The sequence below is a fragment of the Python bivittatus genome, unplaced genomic scaffold (genome assembly GCF_059951505.1).
Source record: "Python bivittatus isolate LINGU-HERP-01145 unplaced genomic scaffold, Pbiv_v1 ctg000360_np1212, whole genome shotgun sequence".
NCBI classification, from domain to species: Eukaryota; Metazoa; Chordata; class Lepidosauria; order Squamata; family Pythonidae; genus Python; species Python bivittatus.
This window is the reverse complement of record NW_028277069.1, coordinates 66466-80210: the sequence shown is the minus strand read 5'-3', so window position 1 is coordinate 80210 and position 13745 is coordinate 66466. Positions and strand designations below refer to the sequence as shown.

The 13745-nt window shown below is 39.2% G+C and overlaps 1 protein-coding gene across 1 annotated transcript; it reads left to right on the top strand.

Moving 5' to 3' along the window:
* Positions 1-4829: 4829 nt before the first annotated feature.
* LOC148215360 (vomeronasal type-2 receptor 26-like) lies at positions 4830-12823 on the top strand. The gene is made up of 4 exons (XM_088143622.1): positions 4830-4957; positions 6315-6492; positions 6696-7581; positions 11922-12823. The coding sequence occupies exons 1-4, from the start codon at positions 4830-4832 to the stop codon at positions 12821-12823; spliced, it is 2094 nt and encodes a 697-aa protein (XP_087999748.1).
* The last annotated feature ends 922 nt before the right edge of the window (positions 12824-13745 follow it).

Here is a 13745-nt window from a genome sequence, read left to right as displayed (position 1 = left end):
GCAAATGGTATTTCCTGCAGATATTCCAATGCACCCTTGTTGCTACTTTGTCATTCCATTATTTGTAGTCAGTCTGTGTGATCTTCTTGCAGCAGCTGACTAGGTGGCCCACTGTTTCTTCAGCTTCTTTGCAGAGGCGGCATTTGCTGTCTGTTGCTGTCTTCTCAAGTCTGGCTTTGTAGGCATTTGTCCTTAAGGTCTTGTGCAGCAGGAATTAGCTTCTCTGCCTCTTTCTTCAACTTTCCTGCTCTTAGCCCTTGCCAAGTCTTATGGTTTTCTGCTTTGCCTGCTAGTGTGTGTGTGTGTGTGTGTGTGTGTGTGTGTGTGTACTGGCCATGTAATACTTTGCCTTGCCATGTCTCTTTTCTATTCCTCATTTGGTCTTTCCTGTAGGCCAGTTTGGTCTCTTCAGTGTTCAGTGAACCTTCATAATGTACTAGCTTCAGTGCATCTTCTTCACTGCCTTGTTACTGTTATTGTCCAAAATCAATCAACTGAAGGATGAAGTCCCTTTCATTGAAGGTTATGCATCCAGTGCAGGAAATAGACAGATCAATGTTTCTGGTCTAGGGATGAGAGAGAGTGACTGGCTCAAAATCACCCATCTGACTTCTCTGCCTAAGGACAGACAAGAACTCATGGTCTCCTAGATTCTAGTCCAGCACCTTAACTGCTAAACCACACTGGCAGTCACTGAGGTTCATATAGGGAACAAAATACACTTGGCTTTGCATAAGAGGGTTGTTGTAAGAAGGAAGAGTCTTGCTCTGGAAACAGGATAGTTCATAATCATCACAGGAATTCAGATATACAACTTTTCTAACAAGAAGTGGGTGTTTGGGTGTTAACCTTGCCCACTTGTTCATACCTGGTGGCCGTAATCACTTGAGGTCTTCACTTTAGTACCTAAATTTTCACTTCCTCTTCCATTGACAATAGAAACTAAGAAGTGAAGATGGAATTCTTAGAAAATCAAAGGTGGCTTGTGTGTAATTTCAGGGAAAGAACCTGATATTTGGTGCCTTTGCAATCCACAGTGTTTCTTTAATGGAGGTTTCTCTACAGTTTCCATTTTAGAAAGGATTTTAGTTTGTGCATGGGGCACCTGCTGTGGGAAACAAGAAGGAGTATAAAGATGGAACATGCATCATGACATTGTCATCCAAACTCCACCCCATTTGGACCTGCATAGTGAGCTACACAAAAGCATGTCATTTCCATGCCATCAACAGTATGCTCACTGTTAGGCTTTACTAAAATTCCCATGGATAATCAGTCTTAATTCACTGGAGTGGATACAGCCAGCTGGTTTGGTTGGGTATCATGGGCTTTGTCATCCTCTCCTTGAGCTGAATTTCATTTGCTGATTCCACTCCTTTTGATGTTCTTCTGGGAGAGATATTCCTCCAAGAATTCACATGATTTTCTTCTCTGAATGTTGATCTGCTGGATGGAACAGAAAAGTACAGGGAGACTCAATTTCCTGTTTTCCGTAAGAATGACAATCAATTTCTCCTACTGTGCATCTCGGGCACAGTAATACACGGCAGTGTCAGCAGCTGACAAGGAGTTCAACTGAAGGGAATACTCATTCTTGGGGTTGTCTGAAGCAATGTGTCAAGTCCACAATGTCCATGCCCCAATCCCGAAGAATTCTCATGCAACCAGGCCTGGTTCAGAAAATGCTTCTTTATTTTGTGGTACATGTAGCTTCGAACAAAACATTGCTAAAACTAAAGCCTAGAAAAAATTCCCTCTATTTATCCCCACTCCCCTAATTGCCTTGGTGCCTCAATTCCTCTTCACCTGGTGGTGACCTCTTCCCTTCCTCCCACAGATACATAGCTCCTTCCTGGCCATCAGGCCCCCAGTGGCCTTGCCTGCAATTTAACCTGGCCTCATTGCCCATATAAGGTTCAGCTCCTCACCATCTCCTGTGACTATTCCTATTAAAACCATTAACTACTAGCCCCCGTCCCCAGTCACAATTGGCAGAAGCAAATCAAGCAAACTCCCATTGACTGCTATGTTTTGTAAATTAACAGTTGTTGGTTGATGCAGGTTCTGACACAATGGTGGTGTGGCTTTGAAGCTGTATGTGGCTTCACATACAGCTTTAAAAAAAAAATCACATAGTCACTTTCTCTAAAATTGTATACTCACATTTTGGCATGGCTATCAGAGAAAAGAAAAAGAGCAAGAAATTCATACTGTGTTTTTAAAAAAATTTCCTCCAGTGTAACATATACAGTTTGAGAAAATGTGGAGATTCAAAATATGGGCCCTGCTTTTAAAGGGGAATACAGTGGTACCTCGGGATACGAACTTAATCCTTTCTGTGACTCTGGGCGTATCCCGAGTTGGTCGTAACCCGACACAAATTTCCCCATAGGGTTCAATGTAAATCCGGTTAATCTGTTCCGCCCTCCGAATTTGGTCGCACCCCGAAGCAAATTTTCCCATAAGGTTCAATGTAATTACCGTTAATCCATTCTGGCGCCTGCGGACCACGTGTCAGGGGCGGGAAAACAGTCGGGCGCCACGCAGCGGGAAAACAGCCGGGCACGGTGCAGCGGGAAAATGGCCGGGCGCGGCGCAGTGCGGTGCGGCGGGAGAACACCCGGGCACGGCGCGGCAGGAAAACGGCCGTGGACCACGTGTCAGGGGCGGGAAAACAGTCGGGCGCCACGCAGCAGGAAAACAGCTGGGCGCGGCGCAGCGGGAAAATGGCCGGGCGCGGCACAGTGTGGCGCGGTGGGAAAACGGCCAGGTGTGGTGCGGCGGGAGAACGCCTGGGCGTGGCGCGGTGCGGCGGGAGAACGCCTGGGCGTGGCGCGGTGCGGCGGGAGAACGCCCGGGCATGGCACGGCGCGGCGGGAGAACGGCCAGGTGCAGCGCGGCAGGAAAACGGCCAGGTGCTGCGCGGCGCAGTAGGAAAACAGCCGCGGACCACGTGTCAGGGTGGAAAAATGGCCATACCTCGAGGCGGAGTTCGCACATTGAGGTAAATTTTTGCAGCCGGAGCTGGTCATAACTCGAAAAGTTCGTTAGTAGAGGCGTTCGTATCCCGAGGTACCACTGTATTTCATGATGATATTTGCATAAGGCCAGTGAGCTGTAAAGTAGCTCTTAGAAAGCAAAGTCCAGTGAAGAGCTTGTATTCTTTAGGAGAATCCAGTGAAAGCCCATACACACACACACACACACACACACACACACATACACACAAACACACACATACATACATATATATCGATCCCGCCTTTATTATCTTTATAAATAACTCAAGACAGCCTAACACACCTAATATTCCTTCCTCCTCCTATTTTCCCCACAACAACAACCCTGTGAGGTGAGTTGGACTGAGAGAGAGTGACTGGCCCAGACTCACCCAGCTGGCTTTCGTGCCTAAGGCAGGACTAGAACTCACCGTCTCCTGCTTTCTAGCCTGCTCCCTTAACTGGAAAATATTTTCAGAAAATAAATTCTGGGTTTAGAAAGTTTCTATGGGGTTCTTCAATTCCAAGAATAACTTTACAGAAGATGCAATTACCAATTAATGAGGGAGGATTTGGTTTTCCAAATCTGGAGCTATATCATCATGCTTACCTATTGTTAGATATTAAATACTGAAAGCCAACAAGTGGTGTTAATTTTCTGATTTGGGCAACTTTGGAATACACACACACACACACACACACACACAGAGCACCTTTGGTTGGATGGACAGTATTAGGATCTAAATATACTAAAACTCTAGTATCTCTGGAAACAATTAGGTCGAAAGTTATGGAATGTAATGTCCAATTAAAAAAAAAAAAGATTTGGTTCTTTGTCCCATGCCAAGCTGACTTTATGGGGAAACCCATTTTTAAATATTGGGGAAAAGATGGTGATATGGAAAAATTGGATGGAAGCGGGGGTATTGACTTTGGGCCAACCGATAGATGTTGAAGATGAATTTTTAATGTCTTAAGAGATAAATATCACCTATCAGATGTAACCCAATGGCAATATTTAAAATTGCAACATTTGTTAACATTGTTTGGACCAGCAGCATTTTCAGCTTCTGAGACACCTGAGACATTAGAACAATTTGTTAAATCCTTTAAAACTAAAAAACCTACTATTAGTTTGTATAGCTATTTATCAATAAATCAATTTGATATGTAGATGCTAAGGGTTTCTGTATTGTCTAGTCAATGGGAGACTGTCTTAACTTCTATAGCAAGAGTGCCCCCTTCATTTTACTACTGAAATACACATTGTGTAAGCACTTCCAAGTTTGTTATTGTGAAACATGCCATAACTGGGAAACATATTCTGGTTGAAAAGTGGAAAATTACTGAAGTTCTAATCATCAAAGCAACTTTGAGGTGAATTGAAAGTCAGATCTGAACTTTTCCAGTTATTAAGCCACAAACAGAAAAGAAATTTGGACCTACTAAATTCAACTTCCTTAAAAAAAAATGGCCAACAAGGGGAGAAAAAATAGTGAAGGAATAATTATCTCCCCATTAAAATTAGTCCAATGATAGTAATTTGATCCCTTGGTCAAAGCTGTAAACAGCTGAAAAAGACATTAGAGACATGACAACATATATATATATAAAGAAATGTCTGTCCCATGGAGGCTTGGGAATAGAAGGAAAGGACAGGCAAGTCCTTTCATTTCAACTGCCCCAAACTAAGTTGTTTTGCTGGAACTTCACAGTACCATTCAGATCTTTTTGTGTATTAGAGAGCATTTGCTGCCCAGAATGTTCTTTCTTCTCATATTTCCACTCTTCAGAGTGAAGTCTCTGCCGTGTTGTCCAGGTGATCCAATAATGGTTCCAAATCAATGGTACCAGCAAGGGGACCTCATCATTGGAGGGATGGTATCTATGGCTGATTACCAATTTAATGAAGTTTTATTTCAGCAGCATCCCTCTCAGGAGTACTTTGCACATCCAGAGTAAGGAATTTTGTGGCATCTCTAGTTAGAGGAATTGCAATGATTGGAGACAAAATTGACTTGTTTTCTTTCATAATGAGAACACTTTCTAATGAAAGGTACTGCATAATGGCATATGGAATTTTATAAAGTTATTGCTTGCTTTTAATGAAGCAAAATTCTGTATTGGAAAATGTAAAACATTAGATTAGGAAGCCTAGTTTGTGTCAGAAGCAGAATACTTGGGGGAAAATGTATATTGACATCTGCATAACACTAACCTTACAAGAAATGTGGAAGTTGCTATCTTCCAATAAGGGCTTGCTGTGATTTTGTATCTAGAAGAGCAATGGCAGAGCAAATTTACTTTTTTAAAACAGTAAAACGTTTTTCAGTCAGCAGCTATGTGAAACTTTGGGAGAGAATCTCTTTCGGGTTATCAAAATTTAAATGGTTACAAAATCAAAAGTCTATGGCTTTTGTGAATGGGACAGGACAGTAGACAGTACAGGGAGTACATTAATGAAAATGCATTTGATCACGCAGCTATATCTTTTCATCAAGTTGCTGAATCTTTTCTCTAGCAAAACACCTTTCTCTTTCTTTGCCTTTCAGATGCCACCTCATCCCTCATTTTCTTTTTTCACCCACTCTAGTTTCCTTTTATTTTGCACCCATTAACCCAGATTGCTGAACCCTAGATTGGCATTCCTTGAAGAACAATAAGCCTTCATTTCCTTCTTTATGGGATCAGTGGGTTTGTAGGGTTTTAGGTCTCATTGATTCAAGGCTGTATCATAACTTGACTCCTTTAGTTTTATTTGATGCACTGAAAAACATCAGTGGTACAGAAAACATTAACAATAAGTGAGAAATAACAACCCTTTTTTTCTCTCTCGAAATATAATGTGCAGTTAGAACCCCAGCTTCTCTGACTGGCATAAAAATTTGACATATGAACAAGAATCTCCTGGAACTTGCCAAGGAAATTATACTTTCTAATGTTTGCTTGAAAGTGTAGAACAGTACTTGAGTAAAATGTGATCAGATGCTATCCTATTTCTCATTAGGAGAACTTTATGTGTGAGGGAAATCAGCTACAACAATCTGTGATTTCTGCAACAATGGAAATCACCAGAACTACTTCACTGTATTAGAGCTGACAGTAGAGGTGTCATTCCCCAGTTCCCCAAGCACCTCTCTGAGGTTCCAGGAAAGTAATCTAGAAATATTTAATGAGACATAGAAATCATCTTGTTTTCAGCGTGCTAACAAAATTCTACCAGCATGTCCTTTCCTTGGCCTTTGCTGTGAAGGAGATCAATGAGAATCCACAAATCCTGTCCAATGTCACTCTTGGGTTCCATATCCATGACAGCTACTACAATGCTATGATGACCTATCGGACCACCCTGGACCTGCTCTTCAGATCACAGAGATTTGTCCCAAACTACAAATGTGACACCAGGAAAAAGCTCATTTCTATCATTGGAGGACTTAGCTCTGAAACCTCCTCCTATGTGGCAGACCTCATACAATTTTACAAGATTCCACAGGTAGGACTGTGGAGGATGGAGGCAGGAAAATCACCCTCCTCCTCTCTTTTTCCAAATGTGGCTCTCAAAAATTGATCATACTCTGAAAGATGGCCACATAGCTCAACAATCTGACTAAATTTGTTGGCAAATATTAGTGTCTCGGGGGGGAAATTGTAACTGTTGCTGATATATTTCTATAATATGTGTTTATTTTCTTTTAGGTGACATATGGGTCATTTGCCCCACAGGATATTCATAGTGCTGAGATTCTCTTCTATTATTCCATGGTCCCAAATGAGTCCTCACAGTATATTGGGATTATCCTACTGCTTCAATATTTTGGGTGGAGATGGGTTGGGCTCCTTGCTATTGATAATCGGCATGGAGAACGTTTTCTGCAGACCATGGAGCCCCTCCTTGCCCAGCATGGAATCTGCTCTGCTTGTACAGAAAGAATTCCATATTTAACCCACTGGGATAAAATATTTGCAATGTTGCAGAAAGGGGAAAATATTTTTAACCACATAACTGATGAGAAGATCAATACCTTTATCATCTGCGGAGAATCTTTGACAATTGCATGGGTGACTACTATTATTTTTTGGCTCGGTCCTGGAGTTGAGGAGAGTTCCTTGGGAAAGGTGTGGATCATGACTGCCCAGATTGATTATTTATTAACAGGAATGCAAAAAGGATGGGATCGGCAGTTCTTTGATGGAGCTATTTTTTTTACAATTCCCTCAAAAGAAATCCCAGGGTTCAAGGAATTCCTGAAGTTGATAAAACCTCCTTGGATTCAAGAAGATGGATTTTTCCCACTTTTCTGGGAACAAGTGTTTGATTGTTCATTGCCATCTCCTCCTGCGACACTCCTGGACAATCGCACTTGTACTGGAGAGGAGAGGCTGGAGGACGTTCCTGGGGCTCTTTTTGAGATGCAGTTGACTGGGCACAGCTATAGCATCTATAATGCTGTCTATGTATTGGCTCAAGCTTTGCATGCTCTCTCCTTACTTGAATCTAATCACAGACGTTTGGTGAGGTACAAATTATCAGAAGATGAAGACATAAAACCATGGCAGGTGATTTGCGTGCTACAAGAACTTTGTAGTAGATAATGGTAAAGTACAAAGTTAGGATGTATGATTCCAGCAGGGAAGAAGCAACTATTAAAATGGTGTTAAATGTCTTGTCCATTGATAAAATTTATGGGCATGCCTTTATTTCCATCACTGTAATATGTTTTCCATTTTACTCCGTGAGCATCTTCAGGATGCAAGGATGGCTTAAGTGAACTAAGATCCAGGCCCTGATTCTCTAATCCCTGTGGCTTTTTAGGCATTTCACCTATTATTAAAGGGAATAGGGGAATCCTACTTAGCCTAGTCAGCTATCCTTCAGTCCTTACCATGTCCATAGCTGTCTTCTATTTGTGAGAATTACATCAAATAAAAATGGGTGGGAAGTCAGGAGCAATTGTTTCTCCATTTCTTCACACACCTCTTCCTAGGACACATGGGACTGGGAACCAGAACATGTGGAAGACCAGAATCCACTTTATCTGTCATTTGACTATTCCTCAAAGAGAAGTATCTGATCCTTCTTATTACCCCCTCATACAGAGTTTCTCAAGAGGATGGAAAAATGGACTGTCCATGTTTTTAATTATTAGATTAAATAATATTGTTTTGTTTTATAGATATATATAAATGTAAGATGGTTGTAATTGTATACTTTGATTGTATCTGGCCTTAGGGCTGTAATAAATGTGTGTGTACTCGTACCTTTCTATTCGTTATTCTTCTCGTCTTGTTTCTTCCCAATAGTATAGGTGCATCAATTTCTTACAGGAATGAAATTCAATAATTCTCATGGAGAAACTTTGACTTTTTATGATCAAACAAAGATGGAAGGTGGATTTGACATTACAAACATTGTCACTTTTCCCAATTCTTCCTTCCAGAGACTAAAAGTTGGAAAAGTAGATCTTGATCCTCTGAAAGGAAAGGAATTAGTCATTAATGAGGACATGATAGTTTGGCACCGATCATTTAATCAGGTATGGTTACAAGGAGAGTTGGTATGACCATTCTCAGATGGGTTCATTAGGTTGGGAAATTCTTTTCTCCTTCTAGGCAACCCATGAAGATTAACCAGATTAAGAAATCACCTTCTGGGGAAGTATGGTGGACTGCAGATGGCTCCGCAAGAAGCAAAGACAATGATTGCAGTTAAGAACAAGGAGCTGAGAAGTAGATAAGCTCTTTTGACCTTCTCTGGAAAAAGAGAGGAAGTGAGATTGTCCAGATTGTACACCATATAGTTGCTCATTATGAGGAAACTGCAAGGCAGCAGTCTCTGAAGGGTGGGAGAAGTGGGGGACAAGGAAATTTGAATAAGGAAAGAAATATGTCAGTTCAATAGATTAATTGGAATAATTTCCTCCTGCTGGACTCATAAGAAAGGCTTATTAAAGTTGTGAAGATGTGGAATCAAAACACAGGTCACAAATGCAGAATAATCAAGGCTTCACTGAAGTGTTTATTGAGCAGTACGTACTGGAGGGGGACCCCACCAGAAGTTAGTGGGAGGCACTCCCCTACAGGCAAAATGGATACTCTGATATTTATACAATTCTACAAGAAAGGGAAGGAAAAAAGAATGCATATGCATCCATATTCATATGTTGATGCAGCATACCTAAATAAGCAATAGTTCTCAAGTTACTCTCTGCCCCTCTGTTATCTGTTATCTGCTAGTAAAACAATAATGTCACAGAGAAGAAGAAACAAATTAGTTCAAGGTGCCAAATGCCAGGAAGAAGGCATCCTCCCTCAGGGCAGATGCCCAGGTTGCTATGGCGATGTTTGTGATAAGGAGTTTACAAGCGGCCTGGTTCACATCAGCTCCAAGGATGCTCCCACATTCCTTTATGTTTCAATCTTATTAAGGCGATCCCATTCACCTGAGGCCTCTAAAAACTTGTCTTTTTCACCCAAAGATTCACCCAAAGATATATTTTTCTCACAAAGAAATTTGAGAGACAGGATAATCATCAACTAAATGGATTAAAGAGCAAGATTGTTTTATGGAAATGAAGGAACATAAAATTGGCTGATTTGATCAGGGTTAAAATGGGTTATCTTGTTAATCTGCATGGTTCTTTCTAGACTTGTTGACACCTGGACTAGAAAACACGTTGTGTATTGGATTTGCTTACACTTAAGAGTTAAGAAATGGAATTATGAGTTTTATATTTGTTAGCTAATGTGATTATTTTAGGGTTCTGTTTGGACTTTTTGCTGTCACCTTGATTGGAAAAGATGTTTATTGGACTTCCCATAGTTAAGAATTGAATCATGGGATGAAGAGACTTATATCTGTTAATTGTTAACTATGAGGAAGTGAAGAGATAGTGAAATTGTTTATACTGGTCGTGATGAGAGTGGGAAGTCACTTTCTTGGTTTTTTTCTTTCTCTCTCTCTTTCTATTTTAGCTTTCTTTTTTTTACTTCCTTCCACTTTTATCCTCTCTTTCTATTTTTCTTCTTTTTAGTTTGCATTATCTTTTATTATTATAGATAAAACTTTTAATAAAAATATTTTTAAAAAAGATTAACTAGATTAAGAAATGACATTCTTTCCCCATTAATTGTTAAAAGCTAAGATAACCAATATTGTACACAATATTTATTACACTTCTCTCAAATATTGAAATGAAAATGTGAAAGAAAAACACATGCATTTAAGCAACTATATTACATTGATTGAATGAAGCTTTGTCGAAGGTGTGATTTAAAGCTTTGTCGAAGGTGTGATTGACTCAATCCTTCTGGTCAAATCGATGAATTGAATTAATGAAATATTACATGTTCAAATCCTCATATGAATCCAACTGAAAAAAACCTGGAAATCCAGATCAGCTGTGCTCACAAATTCAAATTACAGTGCAAATTGAAAATGTACCTAATTGTGTTTTGAAATACATTTGCAAATCCAACTTATTTCTCAATCCTTTTGTACATACGTTTGATAGGACTTTTCTTATTGTAACAGTGACACACATTTAATTTTCAGTGAAATAACAGATTTTTTTTCCCAAAATCCTCATCCTCCAACATTTTAATATTGATAACTAGGTCCTTCCTATTTCTCTGTGCAATGAATATTGTCATCCTGGTTATCAGAAAAGGAAGAATGAAGGGAAAAAATTCTGCTGCTATGACTGTGTTCCATGCCCAGAAGGGAAAATTTCCATTAAGATGGGTAAGTTAACAAAATCCTCTGATTTTGTTTTTATAGAGTCGAAGTTAAAATTTCAGCCAGACTTCTATTTCAGACAAGTACACCGTATCGGTATCTTTGTGGGTGTGTTCTCCTGAACACATTCTGCTAATCAGTTTTTTCAGGTTGTGTGTTCAAGAGATTTTATTTAGAAAAAAAAAGGGACAATGAAGAAATCAAAGTCATTAATTCATTATTCATTAAAAATGAATTATTCTAACCATGGAATTAATTCTGTTTCATTAATCTGCATTGACATAGCTTTTTTTATTCTTAGACACTGTTGCTTGCTTTCAGTGCCCTGAAGATCAATACTCAAAACATGACAAAGATGGATGCATCATGAAAACTATTAGCTAGAGGAATAGAAATATGTTACTCCCTACCTTAAATCTTAATTCTTTTTATTTCCACTGAGTCTATTTTATTTTGCTCCATTTCTGCACAGTTTTCCTTCTTTGGAAAATCCTCCTTGTTGATATTTTCCCCAGAGTGTGTGGCTCTCTAGGCTGTGTAATATGTATATATGTATTTGATTTTTGATGCCATCTGACTCAATATTCTCTTTAGGGGGGTAAACACAAAAAATGAAGTTTTAAAAGAAACAAAGAAGGCAAGCAAAAATAAAAATAAAATTATTAAATAAAAATGAGCCATACTTCTCTTGCAATATCATTAAACTATTTTTCCAAGATAGTTTTCCCTGGAAATACATATAATATGTTGATCTTTTTGGAATTTCCTCCTTGATCTATTGTCTTTCATTTTCACTTGAAATTTGGTGAAAACATTTCATTTACATACCCTATCTGAACTGTGATCTTGAAGTCAATATGGTGTTAAATATGGACATGATCACTTCAGGTATTCATGAATCTTCATTTGAAGAGCCCTTTACAATAAAAACATAAATAAACTTAAAAAATGGATGGAGATTTTCCTAGGGTATGGTGCACTTCTTTCTCTGTATTCAGAGTAATATCTGACTTAATTCCTACAATACATAAAATATACATAGGGAGATATTCAAATGTATTTTCCTTCTGTGGCTTGTATGATTTGTACCAAAGACATAGAGTAAATATCAGGGTGAGTATATATATGAAAATGATCAATAATCATTCTCATGAATCCCCAATGACATAAGACTTTTTTCTTTTCAGACACTGTTGCTTGCTTTCAATGTCCTGATGATCAATATGCAAACCCTGACAAAGATGGGTGCATCATGAAGACAATTACCTTCTTGTCTTATGAAGAACCTTTAGGACTTAGTTTAGCCACTGTTGCTACCTTATTTTTCCTCACTACAACATGGGTATTTGGAACATTTATTAAGCACAAAGGTAGTCCCATTGTCAAAGCAAACAACCGGGACCTCACCTACACTCTCCTCATCTCCCTTCTGGTCTGCTTCCTCTGCCCTTTGCTCTTTCTGGGACAACCTGGGAGAGTCACCTGTCTCCTCAGACAGTCTGCCTTTGGTCTCATCTTCTCAGTGTCCATTTCTTGTGTGTTGGCCAAAACCATCCTTGTTTCTCTCGCCTTCATGGCCACCAAGCCAGGATCTCGGATGAGGACATGGGTGGGGAAAAGACTGGCCATTTCTATTGTCCTTTTCTGTTCTCTCCTTCAAGCATGCATCTGTATTGTGTGGTTGTCAACCTCTCCCCCATTCCCAGAGTTAGACATGCACTCAGTCACTGAAGAAATGATTCTGCAATGCAATGAAGGGTCAGTCTTTATGTTTTATTGTGTCCTGAGCTATATGGCACTCCTTGCCTTTTCCAGCTTCATTGTGGCTTTCCAGGCTCGTAAACTGCCTGACAGCTTCAATGAAGCCAAGTTCATCACCTTCAGCATGTTGGCTTTCTGCAGTGTGTGGGTCTCCTTTGTTCCCACATACCTGAGTACTAAGGGAAAAGCCATGGTGGCTGTGGAGATCTTCTCCATCTTGTGCTCTAGTGTGGGGCTCCTAGGATGTATCTTTTTCCCCAAGTGTTACATTATTGTGTTGAGGCCTGATTTAAACAACAAAGAACAACTGATAAAAAGACATGTTTAAATACTTTTTTCTTTTTTAAAATTTTATTGTCTTTTGTTAAGAAACAAAATTAGGAAATATTTTTAAGTGATTCTTCTGAAAGGTGGGGGATTGTTTAGCATTTTGAGTTAAGTCTGAAAATGAATTCATCTAAGAAAGATATATTTACATGGGAAACTCTATGGAACTGAAGCTTTTTCCCAACAACATCCAAAGAAATCTCATAGAGATTAGTGTGGGAAGACATTTTATTTTTAGGAAAACCAGAGAGAAGCTATTGGGAAGTAGACCAAGTATAATTTTCTAATTGTCCCCATGAAATTTTTGAGTTGGCACCATTATATTCCAGAAAATACCAAATGGAAATATAAGCACTAAGATACTAAAGGAAAATTGGAATCCAATTGATTTAAATTTTCATCATTATTGTTTCTATCCGTACCTCTCCTCTGAATGTTTGCAGATTCAGCCCTCTAAAAGTCTAAAACAGGTCTGAAATTGGTGAAGCAATTAAGATTCTATCTATTCCAATTTGTTTATGATTGTTTATTTAATAAACTTATTTCTGATCTTAGAAAGTGAATGTTAAATGAAATAATCCAGAAAAAAACCTCTGTCATCTGTCTGTCTCTCTCCCTATCTCTATCATCATCATCATCATCATCATCATCATCATCATCATCATCATCACATGTCATATGTGGGCAGCAAACAGCAAAAATAAAGATTTAAACTAACAGAAAAAAAATGGCACAATCGAACCGGACCAGATTAAAAAAAAAAGAAACAACAACAACAACAAATTGGCATTTCCCCAAAAGTTCTCTCCCACAAACCAACATTGTACTCTTCTGCAGAGTCTCTTTGCAGTTGTAGCGGTCCATATATATTAGGGCAATTTATTTTATGGCAAAGGTGTCATCACTGAGGAGTCTCTATTTGG